A 13,807-nucleotide genomic window follows, 5' to 3' on the forward strand; every position below is an offset into this window, starting at 1 on the left:
AATTGATTTTCACTGGAGAGATTAGTCCACCCCTATACTCAGATTATTACATGACTGAATTGTCTCAAACCTGACGCCACAAAAGGAAAAAGAGGTAAAAAGAGGTAAGAGAGGAAATATAATTTGTTTGAGAGAATATTGACTGCTTGGTTGGGTTTTTTTATGTAGGAAATAAATCACAACTTTAGTGTCACTTATCAAAATGACTCCTGCTTGTGAGGAGTTAATGCTTGAGGCTGCTCACTGATGTCACTTGTCAAGGATTACCAAAATACAACACCACTGATATTTCAGAGCGGATGCCACGGCCCAGCTCAGCTGAAGAACTCCCTATTTAAAGCCTAAGGACTGCAGTTTTTCAGTTTCAGTGAGTACCAGACTGCACTGATAAATGGTCAGATTTTACACATGGTTCTGCATTAAGCACCACTGAAGTGATGTTAAATTGGTCCATTTCAAGTATACTTGTGTCTGCAGAAGACAATAGAGAATACTTCCACATTTACTCAGAATGAAATAATGAAGCAACTGAGATACTTTTAAATTTCAAAAATCTACTTTTCTCTTTACTGCAGCATCTGTTGGTAATTGCCTTGCCATGTCTATTTGAAACCGATCATTTATAATTTTTTTGCAGCAAAGCGAACTGAAAACCAGTTTTTCATGTTCATTAAGTTTAATTGTAGGTCCCCTATCTGGAACAATATCTTCCCTCTGTTGGGTTTCTGTTGCCATTTCCTTTTTCACAGCGGTTAGTCATGATACTATTGTCACTTACATTTTGCCTCAGGAAGGAATTTCCCCACTATAGACCTGATTATACTATAGTGTCAAACTTTCTGAACTACAGGGCTGCATATACTTACTGGCCTGTTGAGAGCAGCTTGACATAACAGATTACTGGGGAACAATGTCAGTAACATGATTTGAAGTCCAAAGTTTTACACATAAAAGTAATTTGAATTTTGTGATTTAGATTTGCAAAATTAGAACATATATGCGTTAGTTCTGCTAATCTTGTTACTGACATTACCTCCCGGCCACTGGTGCCCTGTTCATCGCAGTATACCCAGGAATTATGTTCATATTGGACAATACGATACCCCACAATAAACAGTTATTCAAAAACGTTTTCATTGAATATGTTGGTATTGTAACTATTATTTTTTGTATTAGTTATTAAAATGTTAGCTTTATTGCGTGTTACTTCTTCCATTACTTCCACTAAGAACTCCTCTATGGGGATAACAGAAATACTGTTCACAGTAAATTAACAGGAAGCTATATAATATATAAAATTATGAGACATTGCACTTAGCAAAGTTAAAATATAACCACATTTTCCTTTCTGGCACTGTCCTGTGGTTAGAAACTTCATCTCTGACATATAAACTGGAAAGGTCAGCACTCCATCTCTTACAAAGAAAAAACTAAGATGTCACTTATATCCTGCAAGCTTCCATTCCAGTGTCTGGATCAGTTTTTTCATGAATTTAGAGTGATTCAGTAAAGTTTAAAGAACTAAAACTGTATGTATTCTATTTGTGCATGAGCTTCTCCAGAGCTCAAAGGTCCATTTTATATTACAAGACTACAAAGCTGGAGCCAAGGATAACGCTCTTATTAGCATGACAACACTTTGCAGTGTCATTTTAACTAATACTAACTGAGATCTTATTTTGGCCTTCCTTTGAGCTCCTAAAATCTCAAAGCTTGTAAAAGACCATTTAATAAATTAAAGAGGCACATGCTTGCCTTAAGAGGGATGTTACTAGCTGATAGCTTATCCCATCGAACAGGGACTCTAAACTCAAGATCATAGAGGTTTACTTATATCTCCCCCACCAACGGAACATCTTTCTCAAGGTTAGAAGCCACTTGCAAACTGATTGTCATGCGTTTGCTTGTCTCCTCTAGCACAGCTTTATAGGCTTCACTTCCTGATGATCACAGGATAAAGAGTAACACTGTCATTGAATCATTATCTGAGGGTGCAGAAAGTTCAAACTGAGAAACTTTCAAAAAAGTTTTCAGATTCTTTTACAATTTGGCAACACCCCTTACAGTCACTTTTAACTCAACACTGAATGATGAAGTGCTTTGAGAAACTGGTTCTTCAGCACATAAAGAGCAACCTCCCAGCCAGCCTGGACTCTCACCAGTTTGCTTTCAGAACCAACAGATCCACAGAGGATGCCATCTCCACTGCCCTCCACCTAGAGAAAAACAACACCTACGTCAGAATGCTGCTTGTGGATTTCAGCTCAGCATTTAACACAATCTCCCCATGAAACTGATCAGCAAACTCAGCACTCTGGGTTTAAATACAACACCCTGCAACTGGATATTGGACTTCCTCACAAACAGACCCCAGTCAGTTTGGATTGGTGGACTCACCTCCTCCACTCTTGTGCTCAACAGGGCTGAGTGCTCAGCCCCCTCCTGTTCACGCTGTACAACCACGACAGCATCCCCCGACATGAAGAGAACTCTGTTGTGAAGTTTTCAGATGACACCACCATCATCGGACGGATTTCAAACAACTATGAGACTTCACAAGGAAATTCATAATCTTGCGGTGGTGCTCAGAGAACGTCAGGAAAACTAAGGAACTGATCGTTGATTTCAAAAGAAGGAGGAGACAAATACACACTATTGTGTACATCAGTGGTGCTGAGGTGGAGCAGGTGAACAGTTTCAGGTTCCTGGGAATCAGCATCACAGAGAACCTCACATGGTCATCTCACATCTCCAAGAGGTGAAGAAAGCACAGAAACGTCTATATTTCTTTCGGAAGCTTAAGAAGGCCAAATTCCCGTGCCAAGTTCTTGTCAGCTTTTACAGAGGAGCAATAGAAAGCATCCTGACTGGAAACATCACAAACTGGCATGGGATGTGCATGGGCTCTGCAGCGGGTGATTAAAACTGCTCAGAAGATAATTTGTACCCATCTCCTGAGCGTCAGTGATATGGGTGAGTTGAGGTGCCTGCAGAGCCCAAAGGATACTAAAGGACAGTACCCACCCAGCCACAGCCTGTTCACCCTGCTGCCTTCTGAGAAGTCATATAGACGTTTCTGCTGCCGCACTACCAGACTGCAGAGCAGCTTTTCCCCCCAAGCGATCAGACTCTTAAACTCTAATTCATCCTCAGCACTGCTCCAGTGATGATAGTTTATTTCTGTTACCATTTTTTATAGTTGATTCTTAATGTATATTGTCTGCAATGTAGCAGAAAGGAGTTACAAAACTCAATTTCTCTCTATAACTACCTACCTACCTATCAGTCTGCACATGTTCTTCATTCCCCTGATGAATTGTGTTGGACATCAGTGATGGGCAAGTTAAAAGAAAACTCAAGTACTCGTTACGTATTACTCATTGAAAAAGTTTACTTTTTCACTAATTACTCAACAGCAAAAGTAATTTGTTACATTACTCATTACATTACTGTCAGCTCTGTTAAGGTATTTGCAGTATTTAATAGGTGTAGACATAGAAAACATGCCATGATGGTATAACAAGCAGCAATTTAGGTGAATTTACTGATCATTAAAAGCTAGCTAAATGTTAGCCCCAGTGGCTGAACGCAGCACGACAGAAGTCCTCACAGTGAAGACGCAGAGTTTATACACTCTCCAACTCTGAACAAAATCAGAACGTAGACTGAGCAGTGGCTAACAAAGCTATGACAATAGCAAACTGGAGAACTTAAGAGTGACTGTGTGGTACATTTATCCTCTTCATATGCCTCCCACACACCTCCAGCCTCTGTTCCAAGCTGACAAAGAGTAATTCTTTAGTGCCCAACACGTTGAACGTGGAATGTCTTCCTAAACAAAACACATGAGAACTCTTTGTAAGATCTGACATTGATATTCTCCACAATAACAAGAACAAATATCAATATTATATATTTTTTTATTTAATCTTTTTAATTTCAGTTTCACGCTTTTAACAGCACACTTTGCAGCTTATTTATCAAAATAAAATGTTACAGGCTGGTGTGCTCTTCCAGTGCATTCAGAGTAATGACTCTTGTGACATATTGTCACTGAGCACAAGTTTTAGATTTCAATTTCCAATGTCCTCCCTTTAAAGTTTCTTTTGCAGACTATAAAAAAGTTAGCTGAGTGCGAGTGCAATGTGAAGACTTAATGCAGCATGTAACCGTGATGATAGCTCTTCCTCCATAATGAATCCATCAAAACTTAAACTTAAACCTATATTAAATAAAATTATGCATTTCAAATTCCTGCCTTAAACATTAATCTGCACAATGATAGCAGGTTGGTGGCTTTTTTTAGAATACAATTAGAATCTTATTATATTTGCCCTGCAGATATTCTCATTCTCCATACCTTTTGTCATGTTGTAGCTCCGCAAAGTCTTGAAAAAACTCTATTAGGCGCTGCTTGACTAATCTTGGAATACCCTGTGGAGCTGATTTAACGTGCTGTCTCACGGATGTGACAAAACTGCTGCCAACTGTTCTCCTTCTCTCCTGTTCTTCGACTCACTTTTGACAGCCTTTAATTTGAGAACTGGGGGCGATGGAGGAAGTGTTTTAACCTGGACAACTGTGAGGGTAATTAAACTTTGTGGGGTTGATCGTCAAATGTTTCTGGCTTTACAATAGCAATTTCTGGCCCGTAATACACTCATGAGCTTGGAAATACACCTTTGTTATTCCATGGTTCACCAGTAAGCTAATGTGTTGTGCATCCACATTTTGGCACGGCAGCTCTTACTAGCTTTTTGTTTTTCATCCATACCTCACTGTTAGTACAGTAACATTGTTGTTTTCTGCATGATGGCTCTGAATTTAGTTATGATATGTTTGGTAGAGGCATCCATTAACGTTGTTGTTGCTTTGTTTCATAAAAACACAGTTAATTATCCTGCTGATAGGATTTTTCTGGATGGTTCCTACTAATGAGTTTTTGTTCCCCTCAGTAATGGAATAACTGTAATAGACAGGAAAAAATGCTAAGAGTACTTATAGATTACCCACAGAGGCATGAAATGTATCTTTGATCATTTCCTTTAATGAAAATCCAACTTGGTAATTGCAATATTGGTAGGATGACGTCTACAGTTTATATTAACATAATATTAAGCGTCAGTGTAATGTTTCAATCCATTTCAATCAATTTGATTTATATTCTTTCAGCAGATATTCGACGGCATTAGATTTGCCCACGGTCCAACAAACCTTAGATTGTAATTGATTTTAATTAATTAATAAAACATTTCAATTGAGTCATTGGACCATGATGCATCAGTGTTTGATCATTTTGCATTTGTTTATTGGATGTTGTGGATTCACAATTAATACTCTGCGTCCTGAACTTTTTCTTAATACCAAATCTGCTTACTTGATAGCCGCACAGTTTCTTTTATATTGGTAATTGAGTAGTTGGATGAAACCAGACAGACTAAACTAAATTGGACTGTCAGAGTTTAGACTAATGCCAAGAGCAGACTAGACAATATCAGCCCAACGTGGAGCGTTGGAATCGAAACTGAACATCAGGTGCATCAGTTGCTCGTTTTATCCTGTGCAGTGTCTCATAGTGTAAGAGAACTGATGAAGGTCAGAGGATCACCAGAGTCATTAGGATTCAGTCACTGGGCACCATGGCTATATGAAGGAAATTCCCTGGCCATCCATGCTATTGTTGTTGAGATATTTTAGTCTGGACCAAAGTGGTGGACTGTCCAACCCACCGACTGACATACAGGCTTTGCCATTCCTAGAGTTGTGCTGCTTGCATGACAATAAAAGAACATCTTTGCACTAGCAGTGATGTCCTGTGAATGCACTGGTACCCACATAAGCATATTCAGTATCAGGATTTCTTTTGCACTAGATGATAATGCTTGTCTACTTATGTAACCCCTTTAGGGATTAAGACTTCTCAAACACAGCCATCCTGTGGACTTGATACTGTCTCTTTTGTCAAATTTGTCATCATGATTATATGCCTATATATTGTATTGCTCCTTGAAGTCTGAGTTATTCCATGTCAGTTTTTAAAACTTTTTCCTAAGAGACATACACATTTGCATCAGTGTTTTGCAGTCTAGAGAAAATTGTATTTTATTGCAGCATCAAGGGACTCGCTCGCCTGCCTGACAACCAGAAACCCACAGGGTTGAGCCCACTCAGGAGAATGAGCACACATTCAGTCAAGTACTCATGGCTGATTCTCTTTCTATAACTGCATAAAGAAAGGTGAGCAAGAGTTTGGATCTATAAACATCAGACTGAAAGCAGGCCGTCAGTGCTCACTACAGCCTGCTGGATTTGCCTCACAGCCGGCTCACAAAAGCTGGGTGTAATCGCTGAAAAAAACCCCTGAAGAACAATAACGATTTGTTGAATTCCACTTGTCAAATCATGCAGCGCTCATTGTTTAGACAGCCATATGTGTCGTTTGGCATTTTGTCCAGCAGAGTCTCATAGTGTAAGAGAACTATATCTAAACCTAGTAGCCAATGTACACATTAACATCACAATTAACACAGGAACATATTGTGAGGACATGAATAATCCAGTCTTGACTATATGATTGAGGATACTGGTTCATTTCTGATTGTGCTGTAGCTGCACTTGACTGAACGCTGTGTGGATGTCAGGGGGCATGACAAGCTGATAGTGCAGAGTGAGTTATTCTTCACTTGAATTGGCTGAGGGTGGTGGGGTAGAGCGCTTCATTGACAAATCTCATTCTGCCCCTTCAATAACCAGCAGAGAAAGTTCCCTGGCCTGAATGTATTATTAATGAAAACGAGATCAGAATGATGGAATGGAATGAGCAAAGTGCTATACATCTATATTTGTAATGACTTGTAAATGTAAATGGTGTTTTAACATTAAAGTACACCCATCAGGCTTGTTAAGCATATGGAGCCTTGTAATCCAGGCAAAACGGACGACAGTAATGATATTTCATTCCTGCTGATAGTTAATTACAACCAGCTTGCCATGATGATTCTACAGCAGGTTTCTTGTTTTTAAGGTTTGAGGATAGGATTGAGACCAAACTAGCCAAAACCATATAAAAGTATACACAATGTATAACATACGCACCTGCTGATTTGCCTGTAATAAAGTCACACGTTTATTTATGTCAAAACTCACTTTTTTTTCTTTGAAATTCAGACTTCGGTTGGCTTATGAAGACAGTAAATGATCTATATTTGGCAGGAGGGAGTTTGTCTGTTCTCCTATGTGGAGGGGCTTAGGGAGCTGCCTGGGATAGCATGAAAGGGAGAAACAGCTGCTTTTATCCACAAAAGCCTGCGACATGAACTCAGGAGGACTTTTTTTTCCGCAGCGCCTGGTGCCTGCCTCTGCATCACCGAGCCTGGAGTGGCTGAGGGGTCTGAGGAAGCTTCGAAAGTCCCAGATGAGCGAGAGAATAATCTCTATATATGAGAGCAGCAGCGACTTTCCTCAAATCCCATTTCACAGCAGCAAAAAATGAATATTCTTTGCGAAAGAAGAAAAGACAACATTTAACGCAATCTGACAGGCAAAACATCCAGTGTGAAGCGAGCGTTTCTAGCACACCTTGAAGACTGAGCTAATGCCGTATGTTTCACCTGTTCTCTCCAACAGCCTGTCACTAGACAATAGATGCCTCGTCTGACTTATGGCCTACAGTACCAAGGAATTCACAGGGGTACTCTGTATTTGAAACCTTCATGCAGTGAAGCAGTGTGAATTTCAGCCCCGTATGGAGGAAAAATGAACCAATTTCTATGGTTAAACATTTGATCTGTGGCTGTGAATTAAGACGCAAATGTCATTAGTTGTCATTTAAATATGAATAAGCTTGATTCTCTGACCTTGAAGGTCAGCTAAGGACCTGCCCTGTGTCACATCCATTTACTTATTTAAATCACTATGTAATAACCCATATAATTGGAACCGATCCCTCAAGGAGGAATTCTTCCATTTAGCACTTCATGTGTGATTAAATGCTTTGTATTATTAATTTGATTGATAGAGTAAGAATGGAAACTAAACTATATCTTATAGAGCATATAACTGATAGACTTTAGCAGTAAATAGAGAATCTTGTGCATGTGACAGTTTGAGAGAATGTGTAACAAACAATAAACAAAGAAAGAAATCTGTGTCAGCGCTGCGCTTCCACTTTATCAAATCCCACATTGCTCAGCTGATTTCTACATGATCCTGAATGGGGAATATTCAATCAAATTGCTCCCTGTGCGTATACAGAACACACATGTTGTACTCCTTTGTGAGCCTTTGAGCGTCATGGCATGCCATTGACTGCAGGGATTTCTCTGCAGCAGAGAGGAGGCCAGCTGGGGCTGTTTGGGGAACGAGGAATGACATGAATCAATGAAAGAAGAGTGAGAAGCGGGTTGGAGATGAATGCACTGCTGAATGGGAGGAAGAATGGAAGAAAGAGAGGGAGAAGGGGGTCCTCAGAGTGTCTTAAGCAGCCCTCTGCAGGGGTTATGTTCAGCTGAATTAATCTGTTGTGAAATGTGCAAGTGCAGCCTGGACTGTTGCCTCGTGTGCATTGGAGATTGGGAAGAAGAGTAGGGGGAAGTGTGGGGGTCCAGGGGGAGGCTATGTCATGAAACAAGATCTGAAAAGGCAAATTTCCCCACAGGGTTTGAGCCCTTCCTTCCAAGTCACCCTGTCACCCTTGGATTACCCTGTCTAAACCTATTCCACCACCCTCACATCTGACATCAAAACACACACACACACACACACACACACACAAACACAAGACACATTAGCATAGCCTATAGGCCATAGAGCAGCATATTGCAGTACATAGGCATAAAGGCCATCCTGTGGTGGTGGAGGTGGCCCACGGCTATAGCATATCAGCTGGCAGCTGTATGTACTGTATTCTACCCAGTTTTACTGTCTTTATATCAGGAACACATTACTGGTTAAACAGCTACCACGTAGCTTCTGCATAATCACTGATGGAATGGCATAGTATGTATGTGAACCAGTATCCCAAAAAAAGAAGTAAAAACGTCAATTTGTAGTTTGTAGCAGCTGTCATTCGGTCGGCTTTGGAGGTACTGGAATTTTGCTCACTGTGGTGTCATATTTTGTCTAATTATCTTCAGCAGTGAAGCAACTCAGACATTGACTGATGATGCTGTGAGAGAGAGATTGGTGGACAGATGAGAGACAAGGAGAGAAATAATGAATGAACACAATTCAGACAGGAGAGAAGGGGAGCAGAATAAGCAAACCAAAGGGCTCATTACCGTGTACAGCAGAAGATTCTGATCATGACAAAAAGAGACAGACTGATCAGTAATCCCTCCTGCCACTTCCTTCCCACCAAGTTCAGAGGGCTGAGAAGCAGTCACTTGGGACTGGCCAATTAGCACATTAGAAGGTGTTGTTTAGATCCATGGTGTCATGTGTCTGTACATATAATGTAGCTGCTACAAGTGCCATGACAGATCAAGCCCTCAGAAATCAGCTGCTGTCTCATGTTGACATCCAACTGTTGGAGCTGGTAGTTGAAGTAGTAATCTGCTAGATGCATTTTTTAAATGTTTTTTGCATCTCTTTGTAAGTGTCCATTACTCCCAGAGATCACCTGCTGATCGAACAGCATTCACTGGGATGTTTTTTGTTGGAGAAATGTTGCTAAGTTTCTGTGGTGGAAGCTCTTACTATAATAATTTTTTATGCTAACTAACTTATTTTCACTTCTTTTTAACAAACTACCTGCTACTACTTAGATTTGATGACTGATGTTAGACCCTGGCCTGACTTTAGTTTTATGAACTTGCGTTAGTTAAAAATAGGAAACAGACTTTGTTTAATCATGTAGCTGGTCCGATCAGAAGGCAAATATGATCTGCCTTACATCCACCATCAATTTCAGATGTTCAAGGTTGTGAGGGGGCTCGAGCCAATGCCAGTATGCAATGGGTCACAGGCAGGGCACACCCTGAGTGGCCTGTCAGTCCAACACTCTTAAACAGAGGAACACATTCACACCTACAGGCAATGCAAGTTTAACCTGCATGGGCCTTCACATAATGAGGTGTGAGATGACATTGCAACTGAGCATTCGTACCACCTCTACAATATCTACCACTAGACACAAAGTTGCTATATCGAACCACATTAAACTGCTTTTCTACTAGTGTACATTCAAATATTCTGCTCAGAAATTGCCAGAATGTTATTACGAGTTCACAGCAGCTGATGTACAACATTGCTCTTGAGCTAATACAGAAGTATATATAAAACACAAAGTCATTTTTACATTTATATTTATGTTTTTCACAATTGTGTGGAAACCAAACAATAGCTTTTGACTTAGTATGGCAGAAACCCCCTTCAGCTCAGTTGCGGGCATTCAACGTGTCATCTTGTTATTCTTGATAGGCAGCCTGGTGGGCAGGTGTGTCGGGTCTGTCAGTGTGCATTCGGGAAATTGTGCACTCTGCAGACTTTGCTTTCATCTGGGGAGAGAGGGACTGTACACTACATAAATATGACTGATGTTTGTTTGTTTGTGCGTGCATACATATGCGCAAACAGTGTGGGTTTATGTGTGGTTGCAACTGCGTCCCACAGTCTAAAAATCCTCTGGTCTTCATTATCATGCTGCCTTGCACATAACTAACAAAGGTGAGTTGTCGATATTAGTAGCCTGTGTGATTCTGGGAGGATTCTATGGATCTATCTTTGTCTTTTTTTCATTGTCAGGGCTCAGTGGATAGCAACTGTCTGGCAGGTTGAAGAACTGAGGTCTCATCCCCGTCTGCAGGTGAAGGTTTAGACAGCCAATGTTAGAGAGTCTGGGGATTTACAGAGATGGATAGAGTGAGTGAAGCTGGAGGCTCTCAGCACACATTCTGGTCAAAGAAGCAGTGTTTCATTGTCAGTCTGCAAAACACTGACAAACATTGAAGATGAATTGCTCTGTCACCACCAGTAAGGGCTAGGAAATCAATTCCTTGATTTATGGCCCAAGTAGTTGTATGTTTTTTGTATTCGTTTGATTATCATTTTTAAATATATTCTTTAACTTGTTGTTTTTTTTTTCCATTTCTTGCTGCTATCCTCATCTATGTCACTGCAAAGGCCTATTTTATAATATATACACAAAAATCCACTCGTACAGTTACACAGACGCAAAACCATTTGTGAATGATAGTAACGAGGGTCACGCAGGGCGACCCAGATTGATAATGCAGTATGCCAGAGGCAGAGTACTGTCACTACCGTGACTAATATGGCTTTCCCATCCAAGGCTGTTGCCAGCTGAAACAACAGGCTGGGAGCTATGTGAGTTAGACATTATGCAGCATAGCATAGTGTGCTGGGAGCAAGTTACCCCACTGTCTAAGCTGATTTGACACAGTCAGGTGAAACAAGTTCGGAGTTTCAAGACTTTTTTGGTGCTTTTCTTTTTTTGTGGAAGCCTGTCTGTTTGTCTCTTAGAGGGTTCAGGAGTAGAACAGCCTGTCTTAGTGACTCTTTCATAGATGGATTTGGACACTCACTGTGAAGTGATTTAATACATTCTGCCTATGTATTTATTTTCCAGTGGCTATTCATTTGATTCAGCCACCAAAGTTCCTTACTCCAGTCAAATTGTGAACACAGAAAATCCAATCAAAATCAAATTTTAAGAAGGAAATGGCATCCGCTTCATCTGTACTTTGTGTTTAGTGTGAATTTGCAAATGTTACAATGCTAACACACCAAGCTAAGATGATAAACATGGTGGACAGCGATGTTCCTGATAAATATCGGTATGTCAGCATTGTATTTGTGAGCATGTTGCCATGCTGATATTAGCATTTAGCTTAAAGCACTGCTGTGCATCCTCAGGGAGCAGATAGTGGGAAAAATATTGGACTGCTTCATGACAAAAGGAGGTTGTTTTTTTAGCACAAAACAGAAAAATTATGTTGTTTTTCCAGCACCTTATGATAAGAAGCAATAGGGTTTATAGAGCACACTAGCAAAAACAGTATGTCTGGCATGAGATCGAAATTACCAGTTATCTTGTTTACAGCAATTAAGCTATCAAAATGAATCTTAAAGAACATGTGGTGCTTTGAAACACATAGCATCTTCAATGATGAATGGCCCATGAACATGTGGATATTTAACGATGCTGAATGATAAGAAAACCAGGCCATCTCACTTCTACGTTCTTACTCTCCTTGTCACATATTTGAGAGTACAAGTGACAGAGGGACTCTGCCAGCATGTGGAGATGAATGTTTTTTGCCTCGGCACATGGCCTGATCTGTCTTGATTCAGCCCCTCTTACATCATGGCACGTGCCCCGGGGCTTTCTTTCTACAGAGCAGGCGTTCTGTATTTAAAGCCTGATCTATACACAAACACACATGCCACTGGGGAAGCCACAATGAGTGCTCTTTTCCCTCTGCCACAATTGCCAGCAATATAATCATCTTCCCACACTTCAGTGTGCCTTTAAGGACAGCATTCAGAAACAACAGAAGCAACATCTCATGAAAGCAAACAGTAATTTTAAAGGCCTAAGGGAGTGGATGGATGGTTTAAAATATTCTTGAAGCGGCCATTTCAGGGTAATCTAATAATTTTAAGAAGCAATTTCGTCCTATTACTCTTCTCTTGTCATTTTACAGTTGCATGTTGCCATTTTAATCTCATGTCTTTTCTTCAACTCAACATTGTTTATAAGATTTGCTGTGGAACTCAATTCATACCCTGCAGATTCTGTGAATAAGGAGGTGGTCGAGAAGAACAAATCCACCTGGTAAATGCACCGTTCGAGGGGAAATGAATAACAATTCTTATGTCTGTTTTTCCCCACCTCTTTCTTTTTTCTCTTTGTTCTCAGGTTGTTAGAGAGTTCCTTGCTCAACGCAGAAATGAAGGAAGGAGAGATTCTGCCTCCTACCATTCAGAGGCTGATGAAAGGATACAACAAGTACCTTAGGCCTTTCTTTGACAGTAAGGAAACTGCAGACACATGCAGCCATGGGAATGATCACGCTCAGGGGAAATGTGAACCACAGGGGTTCATCTTGCAATTTTGTACTTACATACATTTAAATTTACTGCATATGCATTTTATAATATGATGAAGTCAGGTTTATCTTTGAAATTGGTTTGTCCCATAACTACTTTGGGTTTAACACAATGATAGTATTAGAAAGTACATGCAGAAGAATATATATATATAAATTTGAAAATATGATATTCATTGTGTAACTAAGACTAGAGCTGCTAATACTTGTGATATAGACTCCAATTTTCAGCAATTTACTTGCAATAGAGAATCAAAGTCTATCTCTGTGTATGCTTTCAGAGATTCAGTGTTATATCATTCCCTACAAATCCCTCGCTAGTTCTATTGTTCTGGGTTCAGGCAATCCTGTCATAATGGGATTAGGGTTTGTTTACTCGCTGTTTGATCTGTAATAACACCTCGGACTTTTTGAGTCGAATGCTATTCGGTGTAATCACCACTCCTCCTGCCAAGGAACACACGTTTTGCACACACCGATGGTAAAAGCACTGCTAAACACGAACCCACATATTCACACACCCACACACATGTATTAGCATTACTAGCAACACTCATTAACCACACACCCATACCCACTTATCTACTGCGGGTCCACACAAAGACACACAGTATCTGCAATACGACAGCGCGCTCATTAATCGCTCACAGAAGTGACGGTTGGTGAGTGAGAGAGAAAGAAAATGGGAAGATGAAGCGTAGGAGAAAGGCAAAGTTACCTCTCTTTGATGGTGAATT

The 13,807-nt window shown here is 40.3% G+C and overlaps 1 protein-coding gene across 1 annotated transcript in view; it reads left to right on the forward strand.

The window, feature by feature from the left end:
* The window catches only part of LOC119917686 (gamma-aminobutyric acid receptor subunit pi), a 57,029-nt gene that overhangs the window by 25,803 nt on the left and 17,419 nt on the right, over positions 1–13,807 (forward strand). The window contains exon 3 of the mRNA XM_038738103.1: positions 12,881–12,993. Coding sequence (XP_038594031.1) covers positions 12,881–12,993 — 113 coding nt within the window. The remainder of the gene's footprint in view (positions 1–12,880; positions 12,994–13,807) is intronic.

The sequence above is a fragment of the Micropterus salmoides genome, unplaced genomic scaffold, assembly GCF_014851395.1.
Source record: "Micropterus salmoides isolate LMB-PRFRI ecotype aquatic unplaced genomic scaffold, ASM1485139v1 Ms_hic_scaffold_22, whole genome shotgun sequence".
Classification (NCBI taxonomy): Eukaryota; Metazoa; Chordata; class Actinopteri; order Centrarchiformes; family Centrarchidae; genus Micropterus; species Micropterus salmoides.